At 41.7% G+C, this 25,393-nt stretch overlaps 1 protein-coding gene across 2 annotated transcripts in view; it reads right to left on the reverse strand.

Annotated features, from left to right (window-relative positions):
- Window positions 1–8,516: 8,516 nt before the first annotated feature.
- The window catches only part of LOC131490794 (zinc-regulated GTPase metalloprotein activator 1B), a 52,159-nt gene continuing 35,282 nt past the window's right edge, over window positions 8,517–25,393 (reverse strand). For both annotated transcript variants that reach the window (XM_058693254.1, XM_058693253.1), the window contains 7 exons: window positions 25,129–25,173; window positions 19,963–20,019; window positions 16,799–16,850; window positions 12,041–12,109; window positions 11,872–11,937; window positions 9,208–9,337; window positions 8,517–8,830 (listed from right to left, as the gene is read on the reverse strand). In XM_058693254.1, the coding sequence (XP_058549237.1) occupies window positions 8,724–8,830; window positions 9,208–9,337; window positions 11,872–11,937; window positions 12,041–12,109; window positions 16,799–16,850; window positions 19,963–20,019; window positions 25,129–25,173 (526 nt within the window). In that variant the 3' untranslated portion in view covers window positions 8,517–8,723. The remainder of the gene's footprint in view (window positions 8,831–9,207; window positions 9,338–11,871; window positions 11,938–12,040; window positions 12,110–16,798; window positions 16,851–19,962; window positions 20,020–25,128; window positions 25,174–25,393) is intronic.

Consider the following 25,393-nt stretch of genomic DNA (forward strand, 5'->3'; position numbering starts at 1 on the left):
CCTACTTAACAAAAAATTAATAATAACAACAAGGCCAAGGGAGAGGTGCAGGGCCTTTACCTAAATCACTAGGTCGGCATTCCCCACCCTGGAGAACAGGGATGTGGCAGAGAGTCTGTTTCGCTCACCTGACATCCTTGGAAGTGGCAGTTTCTAGACTGGCTTCATTTAAATCTTACGCTCAGCGACCAGAGTCATGGTCCGGTGGAATTAACTTCATGTGTGTTATATAAATAGGGATCTTGGGGTGAAATACTGAGCAACTGGCTGTTCATAATGTAATAGCCACCTATTTGGGAAAAGAATTTGAGGAGGCATCTACTAAAAATGCAACATACACATATTATGCCACCGATGGTCGTAGTAAATCTGCCGTTAGCGTTTGTAAATGATAATGAACTTTCAGCCAGAAATCAGAAGCCAGGTAAAAGAGCAAACTATAATAAAAAGTAGTTTAAAGTAGCTAGTCGCTTCAGGATTAAAATTTGAAAACTGCTTTCTCTAAAGGATGTTAAGAGCTTGTGCTCTACTCCTGAGATTCTTGCCTTTGCCGTCATATGTAGCTTGAAGGACAAATGATAGAGCTTTTGGGCCTCAGGGATTTGTGTTTGAATCCCAGGTTCACCAGTTACTACTTGGGGGATGACTAAACCAAGCTCAGGGAGGGCCGTGACAGGTGTCTTATCCAACCTCAGACTCCCAGCTGCCTCCCCGTCAACCCCCTGCAGGTAAAGCACATTTCTGCAGGCTGCAGAGGAATCCTGTGACCTGGGAAGGGAGTATTGTTAGTTTTCCTAAAGTCAACATCTATGGGGATTTGGGTTATTTAAAAATGAAAGGAGAAAAGTAAAGGCTTGGGAAACAAAAACAAAAGAATCTCCATTGACGGAGGTATGTCAAGGGGGCATAGGAGACAAGTGAAGTTCTCCTGTGGTGAAAGCTGGGGCCACTCCAGCAAGTAGGATTAGATTACAACCCAAAGCATAAAATAAATATTCGTGTGTGTATCCATACTGATAAAAACCAAATGAGTAAAATAATAAATGGGAGGAAAGAGGGATGCTTGGCTGGCTCAGTCTGTAGAGCATGCAAGTCTTAAACCTACGGTCCTGAGTTCAAACCCCACATTGGGCATAGAACCTGCTTTACAAAAAAAAAAAAAAAACAAAAAAAAAACCCACAAACAACAACAACAACAACAACAACAACAAAAACACTCCAAAATATTAAACAGGGCCGGGGCAGGAGAATTCCTCACTCTTTTACCGCAGGCAGTGCAGAGTGGTTTCCTTCTAAAGATACAGATCCTTCCAAAGATATCTTCCTTCCAAAGATCCTTACAAGTGGAGAAGGGTCACAAACACGTCAGCCAAGTCATCAGGTGACCAGCGTTTACATCAATAGTCATAAACCCTTTGACAGTATATGCCGTAATGTGATGTGATAAAAATAGCACTCTGTGATCGTGCTCCCCCGAGCCCATGTGATCAGGAGAAAAACAGACAAATTCTGGGGCGCCTGGGTGGCGCAGTCGGTTAAGCGTCCGACTTCAGCCAGGTCACGATCTCGCGGTCCGTGAGTTCGAGCCCCGCGTCAGGCTCTGGGCTGATGGCTCGGAGCCTGGAGCCTGTTTCCGATTCTGTGTCTCCCTCTCTCTCTGCCCCTCCCCCGTTCATGCTCTGTCTCTCTGTCCCAAAAATAAAATAAAAAATGTTGAAAAAAATTAAAAAAAAAAAAAAAAAACAGACAAATTCTGATAGAGGAGCATCCTGTGTCCCTGGCCAGAACCATCCTCAAAACTATCAAGGTCACCAAAACGAGAACAGTCCAAGCCCAGAGGACTCTACAGACAGACGTGACAAGTAACTGCAGTGTGGAGTCTGGGATGGCATCCTGGAAGACAAAAATGACAGCATCCAAACAGAAAAATGACGGACAGCATCCTGGAACAGAAAAATGACAGGCCATCTGAACAGGCTGCCTGAATAAGGCTATGTGAATAAACTACAGACTTTAGTTAATAATAATGTATCAATATCAGTCCGCTAATTGTAACAAATGTGCCATACTACTGTAACATATTAACTGAATGTGTGTAAGGGGGGGGTGGAATATGGGAACTTGTACCACCTGCACATTTATCTTGTGCTGTCTGTTCACTTTTCCTGTAAATCTGAAACTGTTCCAAAAAATTACATTCTATTAGTTTAAAAAATTAAACATGGGAAAAAGGCCGAATAGCCAAAAAGGAGAAACTCAAACGCCCATCAGGCGATGAATGGATAAACAACATGTGGTAATATACATAGACTTTCATTCAGCAACAAAAGCAACAAAGTGTTGATATGTGCTACGACATGGATGGATCTTGAAAACATCATGGTAAGTGAAAGGAGTCTGAATAGGCCAATTACAGAAACAGAAAGTAGAGTGGTGGCCGCTGGGGGCTACGAACAGGGGGAAATGGGGAGTAACCGCTGATGGGTAGTTTCCTTGGGGAGTAATGAAAATATTCTGGACTTAGCTATGGTGGATTTACTAAAGCTATGAATTGTACACTTTAAAAGGGTAAAGTTTAGGGGCGCCTGGGTGGCTCAGTCAGTTAAGCGTCCGACTTCAGCTCAGGTCACGATCTCGCCGTTCATGACTTTGAGCCCTTTGTCAGGCTCTGTGCTGACAGCTCAGAGCCTGGAGCCTGCTTCGGAATCTGTGTCTCCCCCTCTCTCTCTGTCCCTCTCCCGCTCACGCTCTCAAAAAATAAACATTAAAATTTTTTTTAAAGGGTAAAGTTTATTGTATGTGATTATATCTAATGTTATACAAAATATGCCCAGGTAAAAACAAAGAGCTTTATCAATGAAAACTGAGTGCTTTGGAAAGACTCCATTATGGCAAGTCACTCTGGAAAAAAGGAAAGAAGGGGAAGGGGAAGGGGAGGAAAGAGAAAGAAAAGAAAAGAAAAGAGAAAAAAGAAAAGAAACAAAACTCTTACAGTCACATCCCATCAATTCTTTAGGGCTGCCTTCAGAATGAGAAGCCTGCCTTTGTAGCTCCTGCAGCATTTAACATGCAGCTTTGTGCATGGTGGGGACTCTGTAATATTTGGGGATTGCTTCTTTCCTAACAACGAATACGTTTTTTTTTTTTCTGAACAAACCCATCAGGAGCTCACGCAATGCTGTCCTAGTATGAAAAACCAAACTTTCTAGACTAATCTACAAAAAGGATGATGCTGTCTGGTTTCTCTCCATTCCACTCTGAAAATTAAAGGCAAGATAAGGGCACCTGGGTGGTTCAGTCGGTTAAGCATCTGACTCTTGATTTCGGCTCAGGTCGTGACCTCACAGCCGTGAGGTCGAGCCCCACGTCAGGCTCTGCACTGAGCGTGGAGCCTGCCTGGGATTCTCTCTCCCTCTCCCTCTCCCCCTTCTCTGCTTGCGCTCTCTCTCAAAAATAAAAATAAATAAATAAAGACAATGTGGCCATCAACAGTTAAAGTTGATTTGAATATTAAAGCTAACTCTGAGAAGAAGAAGAAAAAAAGCTCTAGTGTATCTTTCTCCTCGAGGTAGGGCAAGTTGCTGGTCTACAAAGGCAGAATTTACTTCTTTCAACATCACTTCCACAAGGTATGGCATTTCTGAAACCGGGGAAGTCTTTTCAAAGCAATCTAAAAGCAGTGCTCCCACCTACCCTACTGAGGCAAAGGAGACGATTAATCAATTTGTAGCAAGGAAACAACCAAGCCCGTAAATGCTTAAAAGTCTCTTAGCTTTATTTTGTCGATAACTTCCTGGAAACATCATGACCTGAGAATTACCCTTTCAATTATCTGGTCTTCCCTCTGACCCTGTGTCGACCCCTCCTCCAGCTCCCTGGCACACAGTACCAAGGCACTGGCCCCTTATACTAAAAGCTGGGCAAAGCCTAGGAAAGAGCTGTTTTAAGAAGGTACGCACAAGCTTGAAAATTGTTGGTTTGGGGTTTTTAAGGTGTTTTTTTTTTTTTTTTTTTTAATCGAATCTTGCTGGAAAAAGAATTCCCTTACATTGAGACTCTATTCAGGGTGCTTTAAATTTCATCCCTGGAACAATGGTGAGAGATTTGCATTTTATCACCATTGTATGAATAAGGAGGCAAAGGCTCAGAGACATTTAGTAATCTATCCTGTATTACTTAGTCAACTATAGAGTTTTAGATGAACTGCGCCTAAACCTTGATCACCATCGTCACCACCAATACCCTTGAAATCGTCTGTAGTTGGAATACTGGCCCACATTATTTAGTTATAAAAATACATATTCTCGGGGATGCCTGGGTGGCTCAGTTGGTTAAGCGTCCGACTCTGGACTTCGGCTCAGGTCATGATGTCACAGTTCTAGTGAGTCTGAGCCCTGCCTTCATTAGGCTCTGTGCTTATGACACGGAGCCTGCTTCGGATTCTCTCTCTCTCTCCTATCCCTGTCCCTCCCCTGCTTCCACTCTCCCTCTCTCTCAAAAGAAATGAAATAAACATTAAAAACATTTTATATATATATATATATATATATATATATATATATATACATACACACACACACACACATATATATACACATTACATATATATATATATAATGTAAATATTCTGTTGGGGATATATTCTCTATGACAAGTTCCAAAGTCCTCTGAAGTGCAGGTTAAACTGATAATGATTCTGATCGCGGAAAATTGCATTTGGGGAAAAGAATGAAGAACACACAATGCATCTTTAAAAGAAGATATAAACAACGTTAAAAAAAAAAAACATGAAATCTGAATAAAAACAGTGAGATGCCTTTCTACGCAGACGGGCAAGGTTACAGAGGGTTAACTAGGTTTGGAAAAATGGGTATTCTCACCCCCTACTGTGTAAGGCGGAAACTTCCAGCCACTTGGGAGAGCAGCTGGTCAGCATCTATTAAGAATTTCAGCGTGCACATCCCAGAAGCCAGGGATTCCACACGTACACACTTACTCTAGAGAAGCATCCTCACCTAAGAACAAGGAGGCGCGCTGCACAATGATGTTCACTGCAGCACAGTGTGCGGTTTCGAGAACAGTTAAGGGCTGGTTCATCTGCCACAGGGATCGATCACAAACCACGCCGCTTCTCCAGCTTAAAACCAGATGTTCTGCTCCATCCCACCAGGAGCAGCAAGCCCTGCCCCAGCTCCCAACACCACCCCCCACCCCCCCACCCCCAGGCCCGGTCTGGCACCAGTGGTGTGGGCTCCCAGCTAAAAGGCTGCTCCACTAGGTGCTGGTCTGCCTGGAACCTTCTTCCCGACTCCCCCTCCCCGTGCACCAAGCGTTTTAACTCCATCCTCAACTTCCACCCATCTCTCCTCAGGGAGGCTTTCCAGGACCGCCCAGTCCTGTTATGGGACTTACTTTCCTCTTCTTTTCTAATTTATTTACGTCCCGCCACCAAAATGTAAACACTGTAAGAATGAGGCCCTTATCTTTCACGTGCAGTTTCGCCCAGCGCTCAAGCCTGGGCAAAGTGGAAGCTCTCAATAAATGATGCTTTAATTTTTTTTTTTTTAACGTTTATTTATTTTTGAGACAGAGAGAGACGGGGGAGGGGCAGAGAGAGAGGGAGACACAGAATCCGAAGCAGGTTCCAGGCTCTGAGCTGTCAGCACAGAGCCCGACGCGGGGCTCGAACTCACGAACCGCGAGATCAGGACCTGAGCCGGAGTCGGACGCTTAACCAACTGAGCCACCCAGGCGCCCCATCAATAAATGATGTTTTAAAGGAATGTATTCTATGCTATCCTACGAATTTCTACACAGCAATTAAAGAACAAGACATATTCATATGTACTGTCAAGGAAGAAGGTCTAAGGCTAATAGTTGAGTTTTTTAAAAAGCCAAGTGCACTAAAATCTAAAAAGAACGATGTTTTAAAGTATACACATTAAGGGGCGCCTGGGTGGCTCAGTCGGTTAGGCATCCGACTTTGGCTCGGCTCATGATCTCATGGATTTGTGAGTTCGAGCCCCGCATTGGGCTCTGTGCTGACAGCTCAGAGCCTGGGGCCTGTTTCTGATTCTGTGTCTCCCTCTCTCTCTGTGCCACACCCGCTTGCACTCTCTTTATCAAAAATAAACATTTTTTTAAGTTAAAAAAATAAACACTTTTTATGTTAAAAAAATAAAATTAAGTAAAATAAAACACACGTTATGAAAATAAATGTCTTCCTTGAGGATATTTATGGCAAGCTCCTACCTCTCCAGAAGCAGCAGCTTACACTACGGCTCTAGTCACCACGACGTAAGCGTGTGTGTGTGTGTGTGTGTGTGTAAGTGAAAAGCAACACATACAAGGGCAGACACGATGCTGACAACACTGCCCACCCCCGAGGAGGGTCAGCGACTGAAGGACAGAGGTCAGGGGAGACTGATTCATCTGTGACATCCGCGATTTGTAGGACACAAATGTATCTGGTCAGTACTTATGTGATAAAAAAGAATTACATGCTAATACATCTTAAAGAAAAAAATGTTTAGGACTTTGATAAATGCAGATTTTTAAGAGTACAGATTAACAGTACTCCAAACATTTCCCCCACAGCAGGCCAATTCATTGTAAGCTCTCTCTCATGGCTGTAAACAGAGGAATCTAGGTGCTTACTATTTGCCAAGGAACATTATGAACTATTACTGTGGCAACACTGACCATAAAACAAATCAAATTTACCTCGTTAGGAAAAAGAAAGCCTGTATCCAGGCTCCACTTGGTGCGCTGCAAACCTATGCAACCCTCACAGTAACCCTGAATAACTGAAATGACGCCGCCCACTTTATAAACTAGGAAACCGACCTTGGAGAAAGTGCTCCGCCCGAGACTGCGAGGCCAAGAAGCAACACAACTGGAATGAAAGCCCAGATCGGACCCAAAAATCAGCTGCGTTTCTACTGGGCGATCTGCCATCTGCCGCCACAGAGTAAGCGTACTGTCTGAACCGTGAATTTAAGAGACTGGATTCAGGGGGCGCCTGGGTGGCTCAGTCTGTTAAGGGGCCGGCTTCGGCTCAGGTCATGATCTGACAGTTTGTGGGTTCGAGCCCTGCGTCAGGCTCTGTGCTGACAGCTCAGAGCCTGGAGCCTGTTTCAATTGTGTCTCCCTCTCTGCCCCTCCCCCACTCACACTCCGTCTCTGTCTCTCTCAAAAATAAACATTAAAAAAAAATTAAAAAAGAGATTGGATTCAGGGGACAGATGGAGGAATATAGAAGGTTATATAAAAAAGGCACAGAATGCAGGGGAAGAGAGACAGATGATTGGGCCAGTCAGCCTGCCTCCAACCGACGGAGCCATTCAAGACACAGAGATGGACATTCTTTCAGTGAAAATTCTGAGGAAAAAACATTTCTAGAACAACATTTCTATAGCCTTCTGATATTTAATCATTAGTTTGAGAAAGCTCTTTTTAAAATTCCATCTAATGCTTTTCTCTTACAGTCTGAATACAGTTATGCTGACCTGGCCATTAATAGAAATAGCAGATAAGTAAGCCCCTGTGTACTTACACACCAACCCCTGATAGAAAGATGGTTAAATTGTCGTAAGTTATCTGTAGTTCCCTCTGAAGTTCTGTATGTCGTCACTTTTTTAGCTTATACTGAAAATTAAAGAAGTTCAAAAAAACCAAGATGGATTTAATACCAGTAGGAAAATCTACTTAACATCAAAAGCTCTTAAACTGGAATCGTATAAATATGTTGCAAAGGGCTGAAGTTCCAGGACTCCACCAGTAAAGCTTAGAACAAGAGGTGGTTCCAGTTGTTTGCCTCTGATTTCTTCAACTCATAAGTCTACAAGACTTTTATTTCATTTAATAAAAATGGTGACATTATTTGTTTTTTAAAAAAATATCTTGGGGCGCCCGGGTGGCTCAGTCGGTTAAGCGTCCGACTTCGGCTCAGGTCATGATGTTACAGTTCATGAGTTCGAGCCCCACGTGGGGCTCTGTGCTGACAGCTCAGAGCCTGGAGCCTGCTTCAGATTCTGTGTGTGTCCTCTCTCTGCCCCTCCCCTGCTTGTGCTCTGTCTCTCTCTCTCAAAAATAAATAAACATTAAAAAAATTTTTTTTGTAATTTGTTAATAACGATAAAATATCTATGCAATCAGCTGCCATTCTTAGTTCTAAGCTGACGTTAACTTTTATCATTATGATTATAAATAATTTCCATGGGTGAAAAATCCAGAGTATGTAAATTCCAAAGCCAATTCTGACAGGTATTTCTGTGAAACATCTATTTAAAAAACAAAAACAAAAACAGAGGCACCTGGGTGGCTGAGTTGGTTAAGCATCTGGCTCTTGGTTTCAGGTCATCATCTCATGGCTTGTGAGTTTGAGCCCCAGGCTGTCAGTGCAGAGCCTCCTTGGCATTCTCTCTCTCCCTCTCTGTCCCTCCCCTGCATGTTCTCTCTTTCAAAAATAAATAAACACTAAAAAAAAAAAACAAAAACACACAAAAAAACCCCACTTCAGAGGGTATTACGTTTTATTGTATGAATGTCAAATGTTTTATAGTATTTATCTACTAAATTTTACATGTTCCATTAAATAAACACTAAAGTACGCTGGAATTCATAACAGAAGTAACACAAAGAACAGATGCTTGACATATAACCAGTAGGAAACTTATTCCCGATTTATCACCCAGTCCCTTTGATTAGAAATGCTTCTAGTGTTATGGACAAACTTGATCTTCTTTGAAATGTGCCGTCCACCGCTTTTCTGTTTCAGTCACAGTAGCTATAAATAGTTGTTTAAGGATCTCCTTATCTAAATTCCTGCCTGCACACAGAACAAAATAGGGTGTGATTATATCATGCTTATTAAAAGGGCAGTTTGCCTGTCAATTCCAAATCATGAAATGCTTGGTAATCTTCAGAAATTTACAAAAACAAAGTAATTAGTGATCCCTTCAACTTTCTATTTCTAGTTAAGTCCCTTAGAACGAAACTGGCATTTCTATTACTTATTTTCTAAACCTGTTTGAAGAAAAGAGTAAAATGCCTACCAAGTTCTTATGAATGTTATCACATCATGAAGACAAATACATTAACTAATCACAGGGACTCAGACTGGTTAATCTTGCTACAGTTTGGCATATTACATCACTTTCAAATATATATTTGACTGTGCTTTAGAAATTTACCAATTTCACTTACCAATAAGAACCAATCGATTTGTTCTCTCTGTGTCATCTTTCCAGCTCAGTGGGGTCTCCTCCAGGTCATAGAGCTCATGGACACCTTGGACAATCACCTGTTTTAGTTTGTCTTTGATCGACACCAGCCCCTGCTCAGAGAGTGATCAATCAGCCTCAGTTCAAATTCACAGCAGACAGTGTTATCGGATTATTGCTGTTCCATTTTAAATACAAACCCATAAAGACTCTGTGAAAATTACTTAAATCTAGTTATTTGTGCCTTATGGAAATAGTTTCTTACAGCCTCTGATTTTTAAATTTAAATCTCAAGCATTTGTGTACAATGTTTTTTAAAAAAAAAAAATAGTCCCTTTTTGTAATAAAATTAATACACGTATTAGGATATCTGAAAAGTTGAAACAACCAAATGATAAAACATGCATCGAATTCTAGTGGTTTTTCTACTTTTAAGGATTTTACCTTGTTTCACAGTCTCAGTGGGACAATTTGAGGAGTTAAAGGATTTGGGTGACAATTTTTCACTAGGTTGCAATAAATGGAGCAGATAATAATGAAATAAAGGAAAAGAAAAATAAATCTATCTGGATACAATTCATTTTATATTGACTTGCAGAAGTGAAACAAATTATCTGATAAACTGGCTCCTTGAGGATGAAACAATTTCTCTGAAATGATGTTTGTTACACTTATTTGTTATTAACTTAATATACATATTGCAAAACAGTAAGAGACAAACCACTCAAGGTCATTCCCACCACAAAACTTTGGCGTGGTTTTGGTGTACTGGTGTATTTTAGGTGTATGTTCTTCCTGTTTTCCTTTGCCCAGTTTTGTTTTCTCCTTTTTACACCAGATTTTAATATGTAATAGCTCCTGGGAAAGAATTATCTAAACATCAGTCTTAGGTTACTTGTAGAAGGACTCTGACCTTCCAGCTGTTACCAGAGTGAACATGTTAAACAAGCTCATCGGTAGAGCCCTGGTCCTCTGCAGCAGGGCGGAGAAGGAAGTCTATGAAGGGAGACTCACAGGGTTGTTGTGACGAGAGAAAGGACAAGGGAAGAACCACAGAGGACGAAGGGCTGCAGAAAAACCGTCACACACCCAGGGACAAAAGCCACGCCAGGATGGTGCGGGATGAGCCACTGAGGTCTGTGGTGCGGTCCTGGCTGCAGCATCAGCGTAAAGGCCTGAAGGGCTGCTTCTGTAGTAACCGCTCCCCATTCAGTAGCAGGGACAGAAGCGGTCGCAGACTGAGACACAATCTGCCCGTTAGGATCCTGGACGGAAATGGTGCTACTGTCATCGGAGCAGCAGCTCCAGGATCAGGCTTAGCTCCTCTGGGTGGGAAGGACTTGGGAACAGACTGAGATTCACCCATGGCTCTGACGCCAGTCCCTGGCAGAGTCAGCACAGGGAGTGAGCACATCTAAACCTGAATGGCTTTTTAAAAAATGTTCAACGTTTCTTTCTTTTTGAGAGACAGAGACAGAGAGACAGAGAGAGACAGAGCATGAGCAGGGACGGGCAGAGAGAGAGGGAGACACAGAATCCAAAGCAGTCCCAGGCTCGGAGCTGTCAGCGTGGAGCCCGACGCAGGGCTTGAACCCATGAACTGCGAGATCGTGGCCTGAGCTGAAGCCAAACTTCAGCTGAACTTAACCGACTGAGCCACCCAGGTGTCTCCTGAATGGTTTCTTGATAGCGTCAGCCTTCGTCATTCTAGTGACCCCAGGAGGTCAGCTGCTAACAGGAAAATCTAGTTACTAACAGTAGTAGTAAGTAATCATAAGAAAACCTTCTGGAAACGCGGGAGTAGACTGCTGAGTGGTTAAGCACACCACATAGAACACTGCCCCCTGGAAAAAACACCTTCCATGACATAAATCCCCAAATGCTAAGTAACGTGGATGGGTTTCAAATGCAGAGCAAGCTTTCTCCAGGTCTTCTGGAACTCTGTTTACAGTATGACCACTGTTCAGCGTCTGCTACAAGTACGAAGTAACACGGGTTCAGCCGCGGCAAGACTTCTAATATTACTTCTGTCAATGAAGCGCTCTTGGAAAATTAAACACAAGAAGACAGTCAGCGTTCCCGAAGGGACCAAGCTGTGTGCCAAGGAAAGGAGAGGTCCAGCGAGTCAAGGTTATCGGCCACATCACTGCTCAGAACAGGGGAGATGTTTCTGAGCGCACAGGCTGTGTGAGCTGAAACGCTACGTGCCAGCTATGCGCATAAATCACGCTTTATGCAGGGATTGCCAAAGCTTCTTTTCAGCAATGGAAACACCGAAAAATGAAAACAGACCAAAGTCATTTGTACTAAAACCAGCGCTTCTTCTAAAACCAAATACGGGGGCGCCTGGGTGGCGCAGTCGGTTAAGCGTCCGACTTCAGCCAGGTCACGATCTCGCGGTCCGTGAGTTCGAGCCCCGCGTCAGGCTCTGGGCTGATGGCTCGGAGCCTGGAGCCTGTTTCCGATTCTGTGTCTCCCTCTCTCTTTGCCCCTCCCCCATTCATGCTCTGTCTCTCTCTGTCCCAAAAATAAATTAAAAAAAAAAAAATAAATAAATAAATAAATAAAACCAAATACGGTGTTAAGTGACAGCCAAGAAAGGAAGGGGCCTTTGTCCAAAAGGATGAAAGTGAAAACCACACCGTACCTTTAGCCGTATGACCTCCATGCAGTCACCATCCTTGTTCCTCACATTCTTCTCCCACAGAAGATTCTGGATCAAGTGACATATTTTAATAAGACCAACCATTCCTCCCGGCAACAGCCATGGAACCCAAACAGGTGGTAAGTCATTATCAGTTACATACTGCACTCACCTGAATAAATACATTCAGACTTTCTTCCTTTGCATTTCCTGGTACTTCAAATGTCACTGTAAGAACGCTCTATAAATCAAGAGAGACCATCAATAATGATTTTTTTAAAGTAATGTCATATATTTTTAAAAATCACAAGTTTTAAGATGCAAAGTATATTTACGTTTTAAGACATTGAATACATTAACCTTTAAGACAGAAACACGTTCATGAACATTTATGTTGCCTAACAACTACATTAGGTGTATCTGTTTCACTGTCTTGCTGAGTTCTGATAGGAGCAATTCCATTTTCTGTACTCTGTAGAGTTCATCCGTGGCTTAGTACTTAAACAGAAACTTTCAGAAGAGGATACTCATTGTTTAATGCATTCTCTTCAGGATTCTCAGCATGAAGAGGGAAGGTAATATATATACAGTGTATCGACTATGTTCTAAGCCAGGTACTTTGCCTGGGTCACTTCATTTCATGTTTCATTTACTTGTGACAACAGGCCTGTGGAATAAAGAGAATTATTGACATTTTATAAATTGGAGGAAAGGAGGCTCAGAAAAAATAAACTACTTAGATCCATGAGTAAAACTCAAAAGCAAAAGTGTACTTTTGAAAGTTCTCTGGGAACACCACAAAGGAAAAATTCAGTTTAGCTCTGACCAAGCATATGCCAAAGGGAGAGGAGTATCTGGCCATGAGAATGACAGTATGATGTCACCTTTGGTTGTAGAAGGTTGACATCATTTAGAATGTTGACTTTGAGATTTATTTTTCTCCCTGCTCTTGATAAATCTCACTGTGCACTCTAAGGAACCTGAATCTCAAGATTTCCTGGTCACATAATCAAAGTCCAAAGCTCCACTGGCTACTGTGACCCCAAATTTCAACTTCATGATGAAAATACATGAGGGCCAAGCATAACATGATGGAAACACAAATCCCACCTTGCATAATCAGGATAATACACTCAAGCCAAGCTTTAAAACAGGAAGAGAAAACACACTAAAGCACAGCTTTGTATAATTTTCTACAACTGCAACAGTAATTTTATTCACCAACAGAAAATCACATAGGCTTATAGTAGGAAATGTGAAAAGACCAATTGTTTTTTATACAAACTGAGAAGAGCTAAAGGTAAGTACTAAAGACCAATCTAAGGACAAAATATACTGACGTTTACTCTCCACTGTTGCTAGTAACAGGAAAAACAGAAAGCACTTACTTGCTAAATGAGACAGGAAAGCCAACTAAAATTGACTTAGAATGTCAGATTTTTAGGGGCGCCTGGGTGGCTCAGTCAGTTAAGCATCCAACTCTTGATTTTGGCTCAGGTCACAATCTCACTGTTTGTGACATTAAGCCCCGTGTCAAAGCCCCGCATCAGGCTCTGTGCTGACAGTGGGGAGCCTGCTGGGATGCTCTCTCTCCCACTTTCTCTGTCTGTCCTCTGCTCATTCTCTCTCTCTCTCTCAAAATAAGTAACATTAAAATTTTTTGAATAAAAGATTAAAAAAAGCAATCACTGCCAATAATACCAAAAAATGCATATCAGAACTTACAGCACATCATATAGCATATCAAATATGTAGTAAAAGGATGTAAATGAAACATACTTTGTCATTTTCAAAGGAAAGTAGCAAGTGAACCTTCAAAACTGCTTAAAATGTATTTTATTCAAGTTGGAGAACTTGGCTTTTCATATTGAAAAGGTCTCAACATAGAACTCAGTAATGCTTTTTTATTCTTAAAGAGCTTCTACTGAGAATGGTTGTTGTTTTCGGCAGGTTAGAAATATGAAAATATTTCTAAGGGGTTCAATTAACTCCAATATGAGATAAAAAGGGTGTTAAAAATTAAGACAATGCAGATACAGATTTTAGAACTAGATGTTTTCCTGTACCAATAAATCCTCCTCGCAGTGGGCAGACAGTAAAGGAGATGAGATCTGTAAATTCCCAAGGCAGAAGTTGAGGGTCACAACTTGTTATCCCTCGTTTAATTGGCTCTACTAAATAAACTATGCACAGGCTGCCATTTGGGATTTCTTACCTTCCCACCCTCCAATCCCGGGTCCTCCTTACAGGGAGCAAAGAAAGGGCCCAGGGAGATAGCTGCATTAAAGAGGATTCAGGGATTAAACTTTAGTAACATACCTACTATGTCCTAGGTATTACCTACTTCAGACTTCTTCCCAGTTCTAGAGTCGAATCTAAAATTAACTCTCCTTTTCCCAGACACAGAAAGAAGCAGAAAACTGAAGCATTAGGTTCCTCTAGTCAATCCAGGCCTGTTTCCCATGACTTCTGTCTTACCGCCCCAGCATCAGTCAGTAAGGCTATTCAGACAGGTCTAGTATGAGTCTGTCCTTGATTTATCCCATCTCCACGCCCCCTGCGACCAGCGCAGTGCAGGCCCTCGTCACAGGGGATCTCCCTGCTTGGTCTCCTGACTGCAACTCCAATCCAGCTTCCCTGCCCCTGCCCCACAGCACAGAGCGGTTCCCGGTGCCTGGCCCATCACAGCCCAACACCTTAGCTCAGGATTCCAGCAGGAAGCGGCCACCAGGACGTGTGCGCCGGAGTCCCCCTCTCCTAGAGCATGCTCACCTGCCCACTTTTAGACATCCGGGTTGCTCTTTCCCTTACTTCTTCCAGTCAAACAAAAATCTACTTCTTGATGTCTTACTCGGAATAGGAGGTGCATCTTTGCAAGGAGTGTTCCTAACTGAAAAGGGGCACAAGGGAACTCTCTTGACGATGGTGGGAATTTGCTGTATTTGTATCTACGAGGGAATTACAGAGATACGTGTTCGTATGTGCCCATGGGCCAACGCACAGGCACAAATGTACGTAAAGACACATTGACTTGTACACTAAAAACTTGTATGCTTTACTATACGTTAAAAGAAAAAAAACTATCCTTCACAAAGCCTCAGACCCGCCCAACCACATGAGACAGACCATCATTACCCTGAATCCCACTGCCCTTTGTCTGCAATATTATATTCTGCCCTCTGTTTATAGATCGAAAGCAGGAGAGTGCATCAGAAAAAAACAAACAGCCATGCTCTATTTACTGGTGAAATGACATACAGTCTGGGATTTGCTTTAATACACTCTAGCAAGGGCAATGGGTACTCACAGTTTCACTATACTATCCAACTTGACTGTATGTTTGAAATTTTCTGTTTAAAAAATACTCCAGCAAAAGAAGTGCTGGGAAGACAGAGGGCATAAAATCAGCAAATGCTGACAGCCACTGCAACCAGGTCACGTGTACAAAGGGTTCCTTTTGCTGTTCTCTCTACTTTTGTAGATCTTTGTAAAATTTCCACAATAAAATGTTAAAAATATACAGACGCATTAATGCGCACATACCTAAGCCCCAGTCCTGGAGACCGGAGGTGTGGGGACTACGGAGTATTCAATATTAAACGGGATTCTGACGTTCCCCATTTAAGAATCACGGCTTTCCGCTCTTGTAACAAATATTCCCCAAGCAACCATTGCACACATGCCCCGTGCTAAACAACGAGGAATCCATGTTTGAGGAATGCACAGACTACTACCAGGAAAGAGCGTTTCAACCCACAACCATAAGGCATCACACACGCCACGCCGGGTCTGCGTGAGACATCGCAGGTACAGATTCTGGCCATGATGAGGGTTCTCGAAAGCGACTATATCCTTCATTTTTCCCTCCTGAGGACTCCTCGTATGGTCTCCCTCCCCCAGAAAGTCCGTAAGAATATGCCTCCAGTTCATCTTGGTGACTGCCACTACGTCTTCTAAAAAATTCTACCACCAGAGAGCTGTATTTCTCTCACCCACGCCAAAGACAAGCGTGGATGAGGATGTTGTGACGTTTCTGAGCGAAGGGTGCCACAAACACGGTGGGACAGGCCCCCATAAATACGAGCCAAAGGGAGGTCGAAGCTGCTACTGTGCAGGCCCCGTCACCATGAGTCATGCTGCAAAAAATGCGGGACAGTTTCGAGACAGAGGCGGGAAGAGGTGCACTGCTCCCCCCCTTGCTCTCACGGTCTGAGATGGAACAAAGCAGTTACCCTAGAGCTGCACCACCTAGACCTGCTTAAAAGGAGGGTGGGGACAGTGAAAACAGGTGACGTGCCTTCCAGGGTCTTCAACACTGGCCTCAGGAACGAGGTGTTTAGAGTGCCTAAAGGAAGGACACCTTAAGCACTTCAAATTTACAGTGCTACCTGCAGGCGAAACTCAAAGTCAGTGTTTATTTAAAGAAGCCACACATGCTTTTACCAGACTTGTCCTTGATCTGTTAGTTCAACAGAGTTAAAGAAGAGGCTGCACAGGGAGCCCCCGGGGAAGCCGTTAAACACCGATTCCCACCCTTCTGGTGGGAAATATGCTCAGCGACCTGAGAGCGGAGAGGCCAGAAAGCACCTTGTCCCCAGGTTCGAAACAACTGCTTTGAGGACTTCCTGTGATGCATTAAGCTAGATGAGATTACCTCAAAAGCACCCAAATTCTGAAAATTATCAACACAGTTCAAAAATGCGTTTTTTTTAGCAAGAGGAAAATACTACAAATATAATATACATATATAGTAAGACAGTATAATATAGTACATAACAGTAATAGTATGTAATATAGTATATAGTAATAATATAAATGTAGTAATACTTACAGTATAAGATACAGTATATAGTCATCATATGAGTATAGTCCTAACGGAACTAATTTAGTTTAAAAAATGCTTTAAAAATTTTTTTTAAGACTTTTTTACCTGATCTAGGTGAGGCTGTGTTGTTGGCACATGTTGAAGTTTTTTCTGCAAACTAAAAACAACTGATTATAAATTCAAAGATCAATATACTTCCGATTTAACTTTACGTGTTACTTAGAGATACCGAGCTAAGGAGAGTTTCCACAACTCAATCTATAACATAGTTCCAATTTTAGATGCTGTTTACATGTTCTTACAGAGAGAAGCTAACAGACCATTTACAGATTTTTCCTAAGAACGTACACACATTCAACAAACACACAAAGAGACAAATACAGAGAACAAACTGTCAGAGGGGGGTGGGGGATGGGTGAAACAGATAAAGGGGATTAAGAGATCTAAGCTTCCAGTTGTAAAATGAGTAAGTCAAGAAGATGAAAAGTAGAGCCCAGGGAATATAGTCCATAATACTGTAGTAACATTGTATAGGACACATGATGACCACACTTATGGTGAACACCGGGTAATACACAGAACAGCAGACTCAATGGCGGTACCCGTGAAACAAACATTACATTGGATGTTATGCTTCAATAAAAGCAAACGTACAACACGTTCACATCCATACCTATACACACAATACTGAAAAAAACCTAATCTCTGGTGACACTATTTTGTGTGGTTGAATACATCTGTGGATATATTTCTTTTTAATTCCAACAGATCTACCACAGGCCTAGAAAAATACACAGAAGCATTTTACTAATGCTCCAAATTTCATCCACTCGCCCCATGCTCCCTAATGTGAAAATAATGCTGCTGTCTACCTCAAGACAGGTAGAAGGGTCTATTATTTCCTTTACCGGTGTTTTCCCTTGAATATATCTACTTATTATAAAGTAAGTAGTATCCGGAAATATAAGCCTGCTATATAGTCTGTTACCTGTGACTGAGAAAAACCAGAAAGTCAGAATCTTACAAATGCATTGTTCTGATATGAAAAAGAGCGAGAAGATCAGTGTGGCATAACAAATGATAACCATAACAGCAGCAGCAGACATTTAGACACTGATGGGGGTAGGCTGGGAGGAGGAAAAGGACTTAAAACCTTGCAGATGTTTTGCTTCGCAGAACAGTGAGGGGTAAATTAGTAACAGCAAGTTTAGAAAAGAGGAAAGGATTGTAGGAACGGCTGGAGGGAAATGAGCCTCACTGGAGGGGGTCTCAGCAGAGAAAGTGTCAAATTAAATCCTTCCCAGCTGGTTGGATTCTCCATTTTAGCAACTGAGCACAGGATAAGTTATGCAAAGGCCTGATCCTCGCAGAGAGGGCGTCACGTGAAACAGCCACTCCTTTAAGTGTCACTAATGCATTATCACTGTTCTTAAGCAAGTGTGGAAGGAGATTACCTTTGAAAATGTTTGGAAAATCACATGCTCTTTCTCTACGTTCAATATTTAGTGCTGTTAAAAATAACTGCCAACGACTTGCACAGGAAGGAAAAAGTTCTCCTCGACCCTCTTGGGAGCCTGGCTGGTGTGGAAATCGGGTTGCCAAACACAGATTAACAGGCGAAAAGGGTGCAAGTTTATTTATTGTAAGTTTTACGTGACACAGGAGCCTTCACAAAGAAATGAAGAACCAAGGAAATGCTTGTGCCTGACTGTTTTTATGCTAGGTTTGATGAAGAGTGAAAGGTCATAAAAAGATAGGACAGGACACGGTCTGAACCCAGTGGAGTAAACGGGGGAAATTCAGAGGTCTGTTCCTGCACATTGCTCCGAATGTGCCTTGGTCTTCAGAAAGAAGGCTCCTTTCCTCTGGGCACAGGGAGGGTACTTCTCACGTGAGACTTAGGACTCAACTACTTCAGAAGAAATGGGAGAAAATATTTCCAAATCACGCATCTAATGAGGGGTTAATACCTGGAATACATTAAAAAAAAACTCCCAGCTCAGCCACAACAACAACAACAACAACAAAACCACCTGATGAGAAAATGGACCAAGTACTTGAATAGACATTGCTCCAAAAATGATCTACAAATGGCCAATGAGCACACGAAAAGACGTCCAGTATCTCCAACCACTAGAGAAATGCAAATCAAAACCACAACAAGTTATCAGCTCACACCCATTAGGACCGTTACTACCTAAAACAACAGAAAACAGCAAGTGTGGACGAGGGTGTGGACAGACCAAACACGTGTGTGCTGCTGGTGGGAAGTGAAAACGGTGCAGCTGCTCTGGCAAACAGTAAGGTTTTCCTCAAAAAATTAAAAATATAAGCACCGTATGACCCAGAAATCCCACTTCTGGGTACGTATCCAAGAGAACTGAAAACAGGAATCTCGAAGAGACATGTGCACACCCACATTCACAGGAGCACTTCTCCCAACAGCCAAGGGGAGAAAGCCGGCTGAACGGCCGTCCACGGATGAATGGGTGAACAAAATGTGGTCCATACGTCTACTGGGGCATTTAGCATTAAAAAGGAAAGAAACCCTGTCACACGCTGCAACATGGATGAACGTTGAGGACTAAGTGAAATAAGCCAGTTACAGGAAGACGAACGCCATATGATTCCACTGCTTTCAGGTATCTAAAGTAGTCAAATTCTTAAAAACACATCACTGAACGGTGGTGGCCAGGGGCTGTGGGGAGGGGAAAATGGAGAGCTGTCAATCCATAGTTGCAGAGTTTCAGTTTTGCACAACAATGTGAATATACTGAACACTAGTGAATTGTACACTTAAACATAATTAAGATGATTAAAAAAAAAAAGATGCCGATGTCCAGGGAAGAAAGATATGTTCCTCTCCCTTAATAAAGATTCCTCCTAGGGAAATGAACAGGAAAGTGATCCATCACTTCAGGAGAAAGGAGGAACCTGAGGGAATACCCCAAGCTAAATTTTTTTATGTATTTCATGCATTTTCTCATAGAAATAAAGTATTACATACAGTAGTTGGTGTACAAATATTAGTGATTGATCTCTAAAGTTAACAACCATTTACACTATAATTTCTACAGGAAATGCATTACGATTTCCAAACATCCAATTGACAAAACTTTCAAGAACATCATTATTAGGAATGATCCCGTATGCCAAAGGAATGACAAGAAGCTTCAATCAAGTGTGCAACTGTATAAATCATCCCTGCGTCACAAATGAGTAGAATAAAACGAATTACAATAAAAGTGAACAAAATACAGAAAACATACCTTATTCCAGAAAGACTGTCAAAGGCATGAAGATCTAACACATTAGAGAGATCAACTCTAAAAGGAAGAAATCCAGTATAAAATTCCAGTGTGAAATTCTGTGAAATGTATTCAATTAATCAGGAAAAAAAAATCTCTAAGACTCTTGCCAAAAATGTAGACATAAAGTTTAGTCAATACATCATACTATTTTGGGAAACATGTAAAAATGACAAGCAAGGAACAAAAAGCCCGTTGTAAAAAATTTTAACAGAATTTATTCATTAAATTCAAAAAACAGTGAACAGTATAAAATCAAGGCAGAAAATTAGTTGATTATTGCTTCAGTGAGCTATAGTTTCCTGTTGGTGGTTTATGTTTGTGGGTTTGACCTCTAATTGTCTTTTCCATCCTGGAAATTTATGAGCCTTTCAAATACATTTTTGCAACCCCCCCCCCCCCCAAAAAAAATCAGTTGTCGAACTAGAGCTCTTCAAAACAGAGGTTTATTACTCAAAAATGCAATGACAGAAGTGGTAACACTGCAGTACCTTACCTTTGGAATTTCTGGATTTCTTTCACTTCACTCCCCCCTCTTCCATGATATAACAGGTAATATTTTAAGAACAGGAGGAGTCAAACCTAACGTAGAAGTATTCACTCTATGCCCTGAATCTACACCCAAAGAATGTGGTTTGAGATTTCATTTCCTTCAGAACAGGGTTGCCTAGAGACAGAAACTTCCCGTTTGGTGCTCTATCTGAACAAACATTATTAACGGGAATTATTCAGAGGTTATAATTAAGCCCCATTAGGAAAGCAGTGATTCACATCAGAAGAGAGTATCGTATCACAAACAGCAGCATGCGTCTTGGTTTAAATACATAAAAGTCAGTTTACAAAGACTAGTGAACGAGTTCCAATTTTTACATGAGCCTATAAAACAGCAGAGGACAGTCATTTCTCTATAATCAAAGCTACAATGAAGGAATGTTTAAGGAAAATGACAACAGTATAAATTTCAAAGTGAGACTCTAGGAATTGGCCAACCACTCATTAAGTTCTCTCGAGGAGAATGAACCTTGGTCAAACTCAAGATTTTTTTAAAAGGTGCAAACATGTAAGCCCAACCAGCTCCTGTAACGTAGGAGTGACCAGCCCTGCCTGGTTCTCACACCGTCTGCTATAGAGCCATACTTGGGGCAACAGTACTGTTGGATTATGACCACTTACCCTGGCACAGAGCAAACTCCCATCTTACTGACAGAATAAGACTCCAAAGTTATATGTTAATAGACTATGACAACATTTCAAATTCTGTACACTCCAGATGAAAAGAATCAGGAAAATCATCAAGGAAAAAAGTAAATGTTCCACGAAGAAATTTCTGAATACGGACTTACTGAAGAGATCAAAGCCTTAACATTAAACATCTTTCCATTTTCACCATGACCGCTGAGCAACTATTTATATTGACAGGGGATAAATGAGTGAAGCTCTCCCCCAAATCTGTCCTCTTTATCAGGAAACAGCTTAAAGTTTAAAAGTACATCTGCCAATCCTAGGACTATCCAAATCCAGGCACGCTGTGTGAGTACCAAAAATCAGTCTTCACGCACCAGTTTCTAAAATAAACTAGTTTCACTCTGACAGTGTTCTTGAGAAACCATGTCACACATTTACAAAGAATCCTGCTTGATACCCAGAATCCTTTGATATTTCCAAATACACAGGATCAACGCTAGACCTGTACGTCTACAGAGAATAGCATCCCCACTGAGGCTGCCTCCACTGAGCCGCTGTCCTCATTCCCGCAGCAGAGCTGGGGGTGCCCAGGTGTGTGCCTCTCTTTTCTGTAGATGTGGGGGGGCTACTCGAATAAGGCTGCGGGAGCTCTGCTCTCCTGCCTCGATCAGCACTCCCTCCTTGGCAGGGGCCGTTGGGGAAATAGGGGGCACGGCAGCAGTGCTGGAAGGGAGGGGGGCAAAAAAAAATTCTATAGAGAATAAAAAACAATACCAGTCTCTCACTTTATCTCACCAGATGCTCAATGGAGAGTAAAACAGGAAATGTCTAAGATTCCAGACTGGAGTTACCAGGGACCTGCCCCAAATCTAGTACCACCATGAAAAATTCCTTCACTCATCCAATTAGAAAACTAATTTCCATGGCATGAAATATATTTAATTTCCTCCTTTAGAGATAAAAACATCAGCTATTTCCCAAACAGCAGTATAAAAAAATAAATAAAAATAGCAAGACGATTGTCATCAGTTTTAATGTGGTGGGAGGGGAGCGGAGCTACGACCCCAGGGTTAGTGTTTATGGTCATCTTTTTGAAGTTCAAGGAGTCTCCTGAACAGGTGCCACCAGCCAATTCCAGATCTATGAACTGTCAAACCCATCCCATAGCTAAGTCCTGAACTCTAGAACTAAATTCCCGAAGGCATTCCCCAGTGGCACCTCAAACTCACTATGAACCTCAACTAATCACCTTTTACCAAACCCCTGCTATCACTACCTCCCCTGGAAGCTGTTCCTCCTTCTATTTTCTTCCTTGGAGAACTGCACCATATTCAATCCTTCTCCCAGAACTTACACTGCTTTTAAAACCTTTCACTAACTCCTTGCTGCCCACAGAAAAAAGATCCAAACTATGAGTCATGGCATTCAAGACCCTTTGCGGAAAGTTCTCCTTCTCTTCAGTCACACCTCTTTTTCTCTCTGCCATACAACCATGTGCACTACTCGTTCTAAAATATTCAGGTCTCTGGAATACAACATCTTCCTTATGCCTGGAAAGCCACTGCTACTCTTGTTCATCTGGAAAATTCCTATTCACTCCTCAAGACTCAAGTCAATAATCACCTTCTCAAAATTTCCTGAGTCTTCATCAAGAAGAATTGAGTATTTGTTCCTCGATGTTCCTGTTCTCATAGGACCCTACACATTTACTAGTCCTGTTATAGTAATAATATCCAGTATATTGGTTTTTGCTTATTTCCCTCTGTCTTCCCCAAATGATCACCTACCTCAAAGGTAGTTTTTGCCTTACCCCTTCTGTAAATCCTCTACAAGCCAAGAAATGCCTACCAACTGGGAGAAAGTTCAACAGTTTGTTGAATTGATTAACTTATTATTGAACAAGTGGATTTTGGTTTTCCTGTGTTCAGTCTGCTGAAATCCCCCAGATTAAAAAAAAAAGTCAGAATAAGATAAGAAGGGCACTTCTTCTGATCTTCCACTCCTACTTCTGCAGTCTACGTGGCCCATTAGAACCTCCATTTGCCTCGAAGTCAACTCAAGTCTTCCCAATAAGACAATGTTACCCAGGATTCTTATTCCTCAATTTAAATACTCAAGCAAGCCTTTTCTATATATGCACATTATTATCTTGTTATTGTCAGTTTTACTACTATGAGCGTCTGTCAACCACAAAATGCTTGAGGGATCAAAATTTAAAAACAAAGAGACAAGCACAATAAAACAAAACTTCCAACAGTGATTTCAACTATTTTGTTAAAAACCAAATCTCTGGTTTCTAAACTGGGAAGCTCAAGTTGCTATGCTTCCAGGAATTGGAGGAAATATTTAATGTAAGATTCATGACCATGGTGAGGTCTGATCTTCACTGAAAAAGATCCCAATCCAACTTCAGTCCTCACAGCAAGGAAGTACTATTTCAGAAAGTCCCTAGATTCTCAGAGGCAACGGCAAACACAAGACACTGAAGAAACAGATGAAAAAAGGAGATTTTATTCATTTGTTCATTTGTCCATTCCAAGTAACGAAATTTAATCAGCGCATGTTTCCTGCTCTATAACACGACAGAACGAATGTTAGAAATGTCATATAAACATCAAAATTGTCACACAATAAACTCTTCAAGATAAAACCTTTATGCAGGACATAAAGGTCTACAATAAAAACCAACAAAAAGAAGAATTATGCACAGTAAATCCAGGGGCCTAGAAAAAGTGATCGGAGAGGTCTGTAAATACGAACCACGTAAACGCTACTGCGCAGAAACACAGCTATCTACGGATACGGTTTTTAACAACTTGTGTCAGCTTCGTGTGGGCGTCTGTGTGTCACTCTGTAACGAAGTGAAAATTGAAGGAGAAAGAAAATGGTAAATAAAAGGCAGGAGGAAGAAGCCAGATGACTGAGGAATGGCTCTGGGACGAGTCAGACTATCAGAGCTGCTCTACGCTGGAATCTGAAATGCAGGAGGCACATTTGGTGCACGCTCGTCTAGGCCTCCCACTACGGGCATTCTTCCGCTACCTGTGCCGGAGGACCGGGGGCTTCTGAGAACGCATAGCGAATTAGCTCCCCAGCTGTTCGCATGCATCCAAGCAGCTGCTGCCGCTGCCTCCCACCTCCAGTAGTCTGTCAGCACCTCTAAGCTCTGCCCCTGCAGACGGGCCTCTCCGCTGAGGCCCCTTATGCAGCTCCGAGGAGACAACGTCTGAAGGCGGGAGCGGGCTGGCGCGAGATGGCCTCAGAGCGGCGGGTTCCATCAGCTACTTGAGCCACTCTTGCTAAAAAACGAGCTTAACGACATTTCCCCGGAAGAAATTTTCTGAAATCCTAAGAGCATTCGGTGGAACACAGAATTTAATCCACCGAAATACACTTCACGGATGTTTCAAGAACACATCTATTTTATAAAGTAATGCACATCTGTATGAACAGAATGAAAAGACAGAAGAACCTACAGGAACTGGAAATCAACATTTTAGAAAGGATGCATTAGGAACTAAAGGGTAAAGCTTCCATGTATTTTTACACGACAGATTATTTTTGCAACTGTACAAAAAACTAAGCAGTTTTTTAAGAATACTAGGCCTTTTGAGTACCTCAAACTAAGATTCCTAATAATATACCTGTACAGATTTCTATACCAGTTACTTTTTTGAGTGGTTCTAAGTGTTTTCTTCCTCATTAAGCAAAAGCGCAGTGACACAGCCTTACCATGGCTCCGTAGTCTTAGCTACAAGGAGAAGCAAACATATTAGCCAAATATGCCGAACTAATTTCATTCAAAATGTTTTGGGGCCCCATTTTTAAAAAATGCACATACATCTTTCTTATAATAGAATCAAGCATATTTATCAATTTCTTAGTAAGTACTATGAACTAACATTATTTATTGTTAATATTAGTAACAGCTTTTAAAAGTACCTTGATCTTTGTGTTTCTAAAATTTTTCCCAGTCCATTTATTGATCTGAAATAAACATAAAAATGAGGAAGAAAGGGTTAAAAAGAGTAAATGTTAAACTTTTTAAAAATCATTAAGGCACACTGTTTCTAAAACAGGAAGTAAGCATATACGAATATATCTGGAGTGAGAAAAAAATAAAAAACAAAACTTACATTTTTTACAGCTTATTATTTATTTCTCTTTCTAATCATAAATCAGGTATATTCCACTTAGGTATTAAAAC

Source organism: Neofelis nebulosa, chromosome 12 (genome assembly GCF_028018385.1).
Source record: "Neofelis nebulosa isolate mNeoNeb1 chromosome 12, mNeoNeb1.pri, whole genome shotgun sequence".
Taxonomy (NCBI): Eukaryota; Metazoa; Chordata; class Mammalia; order Carnivora; family Felidae; genus Neofelis; species Neofelis nebulosa.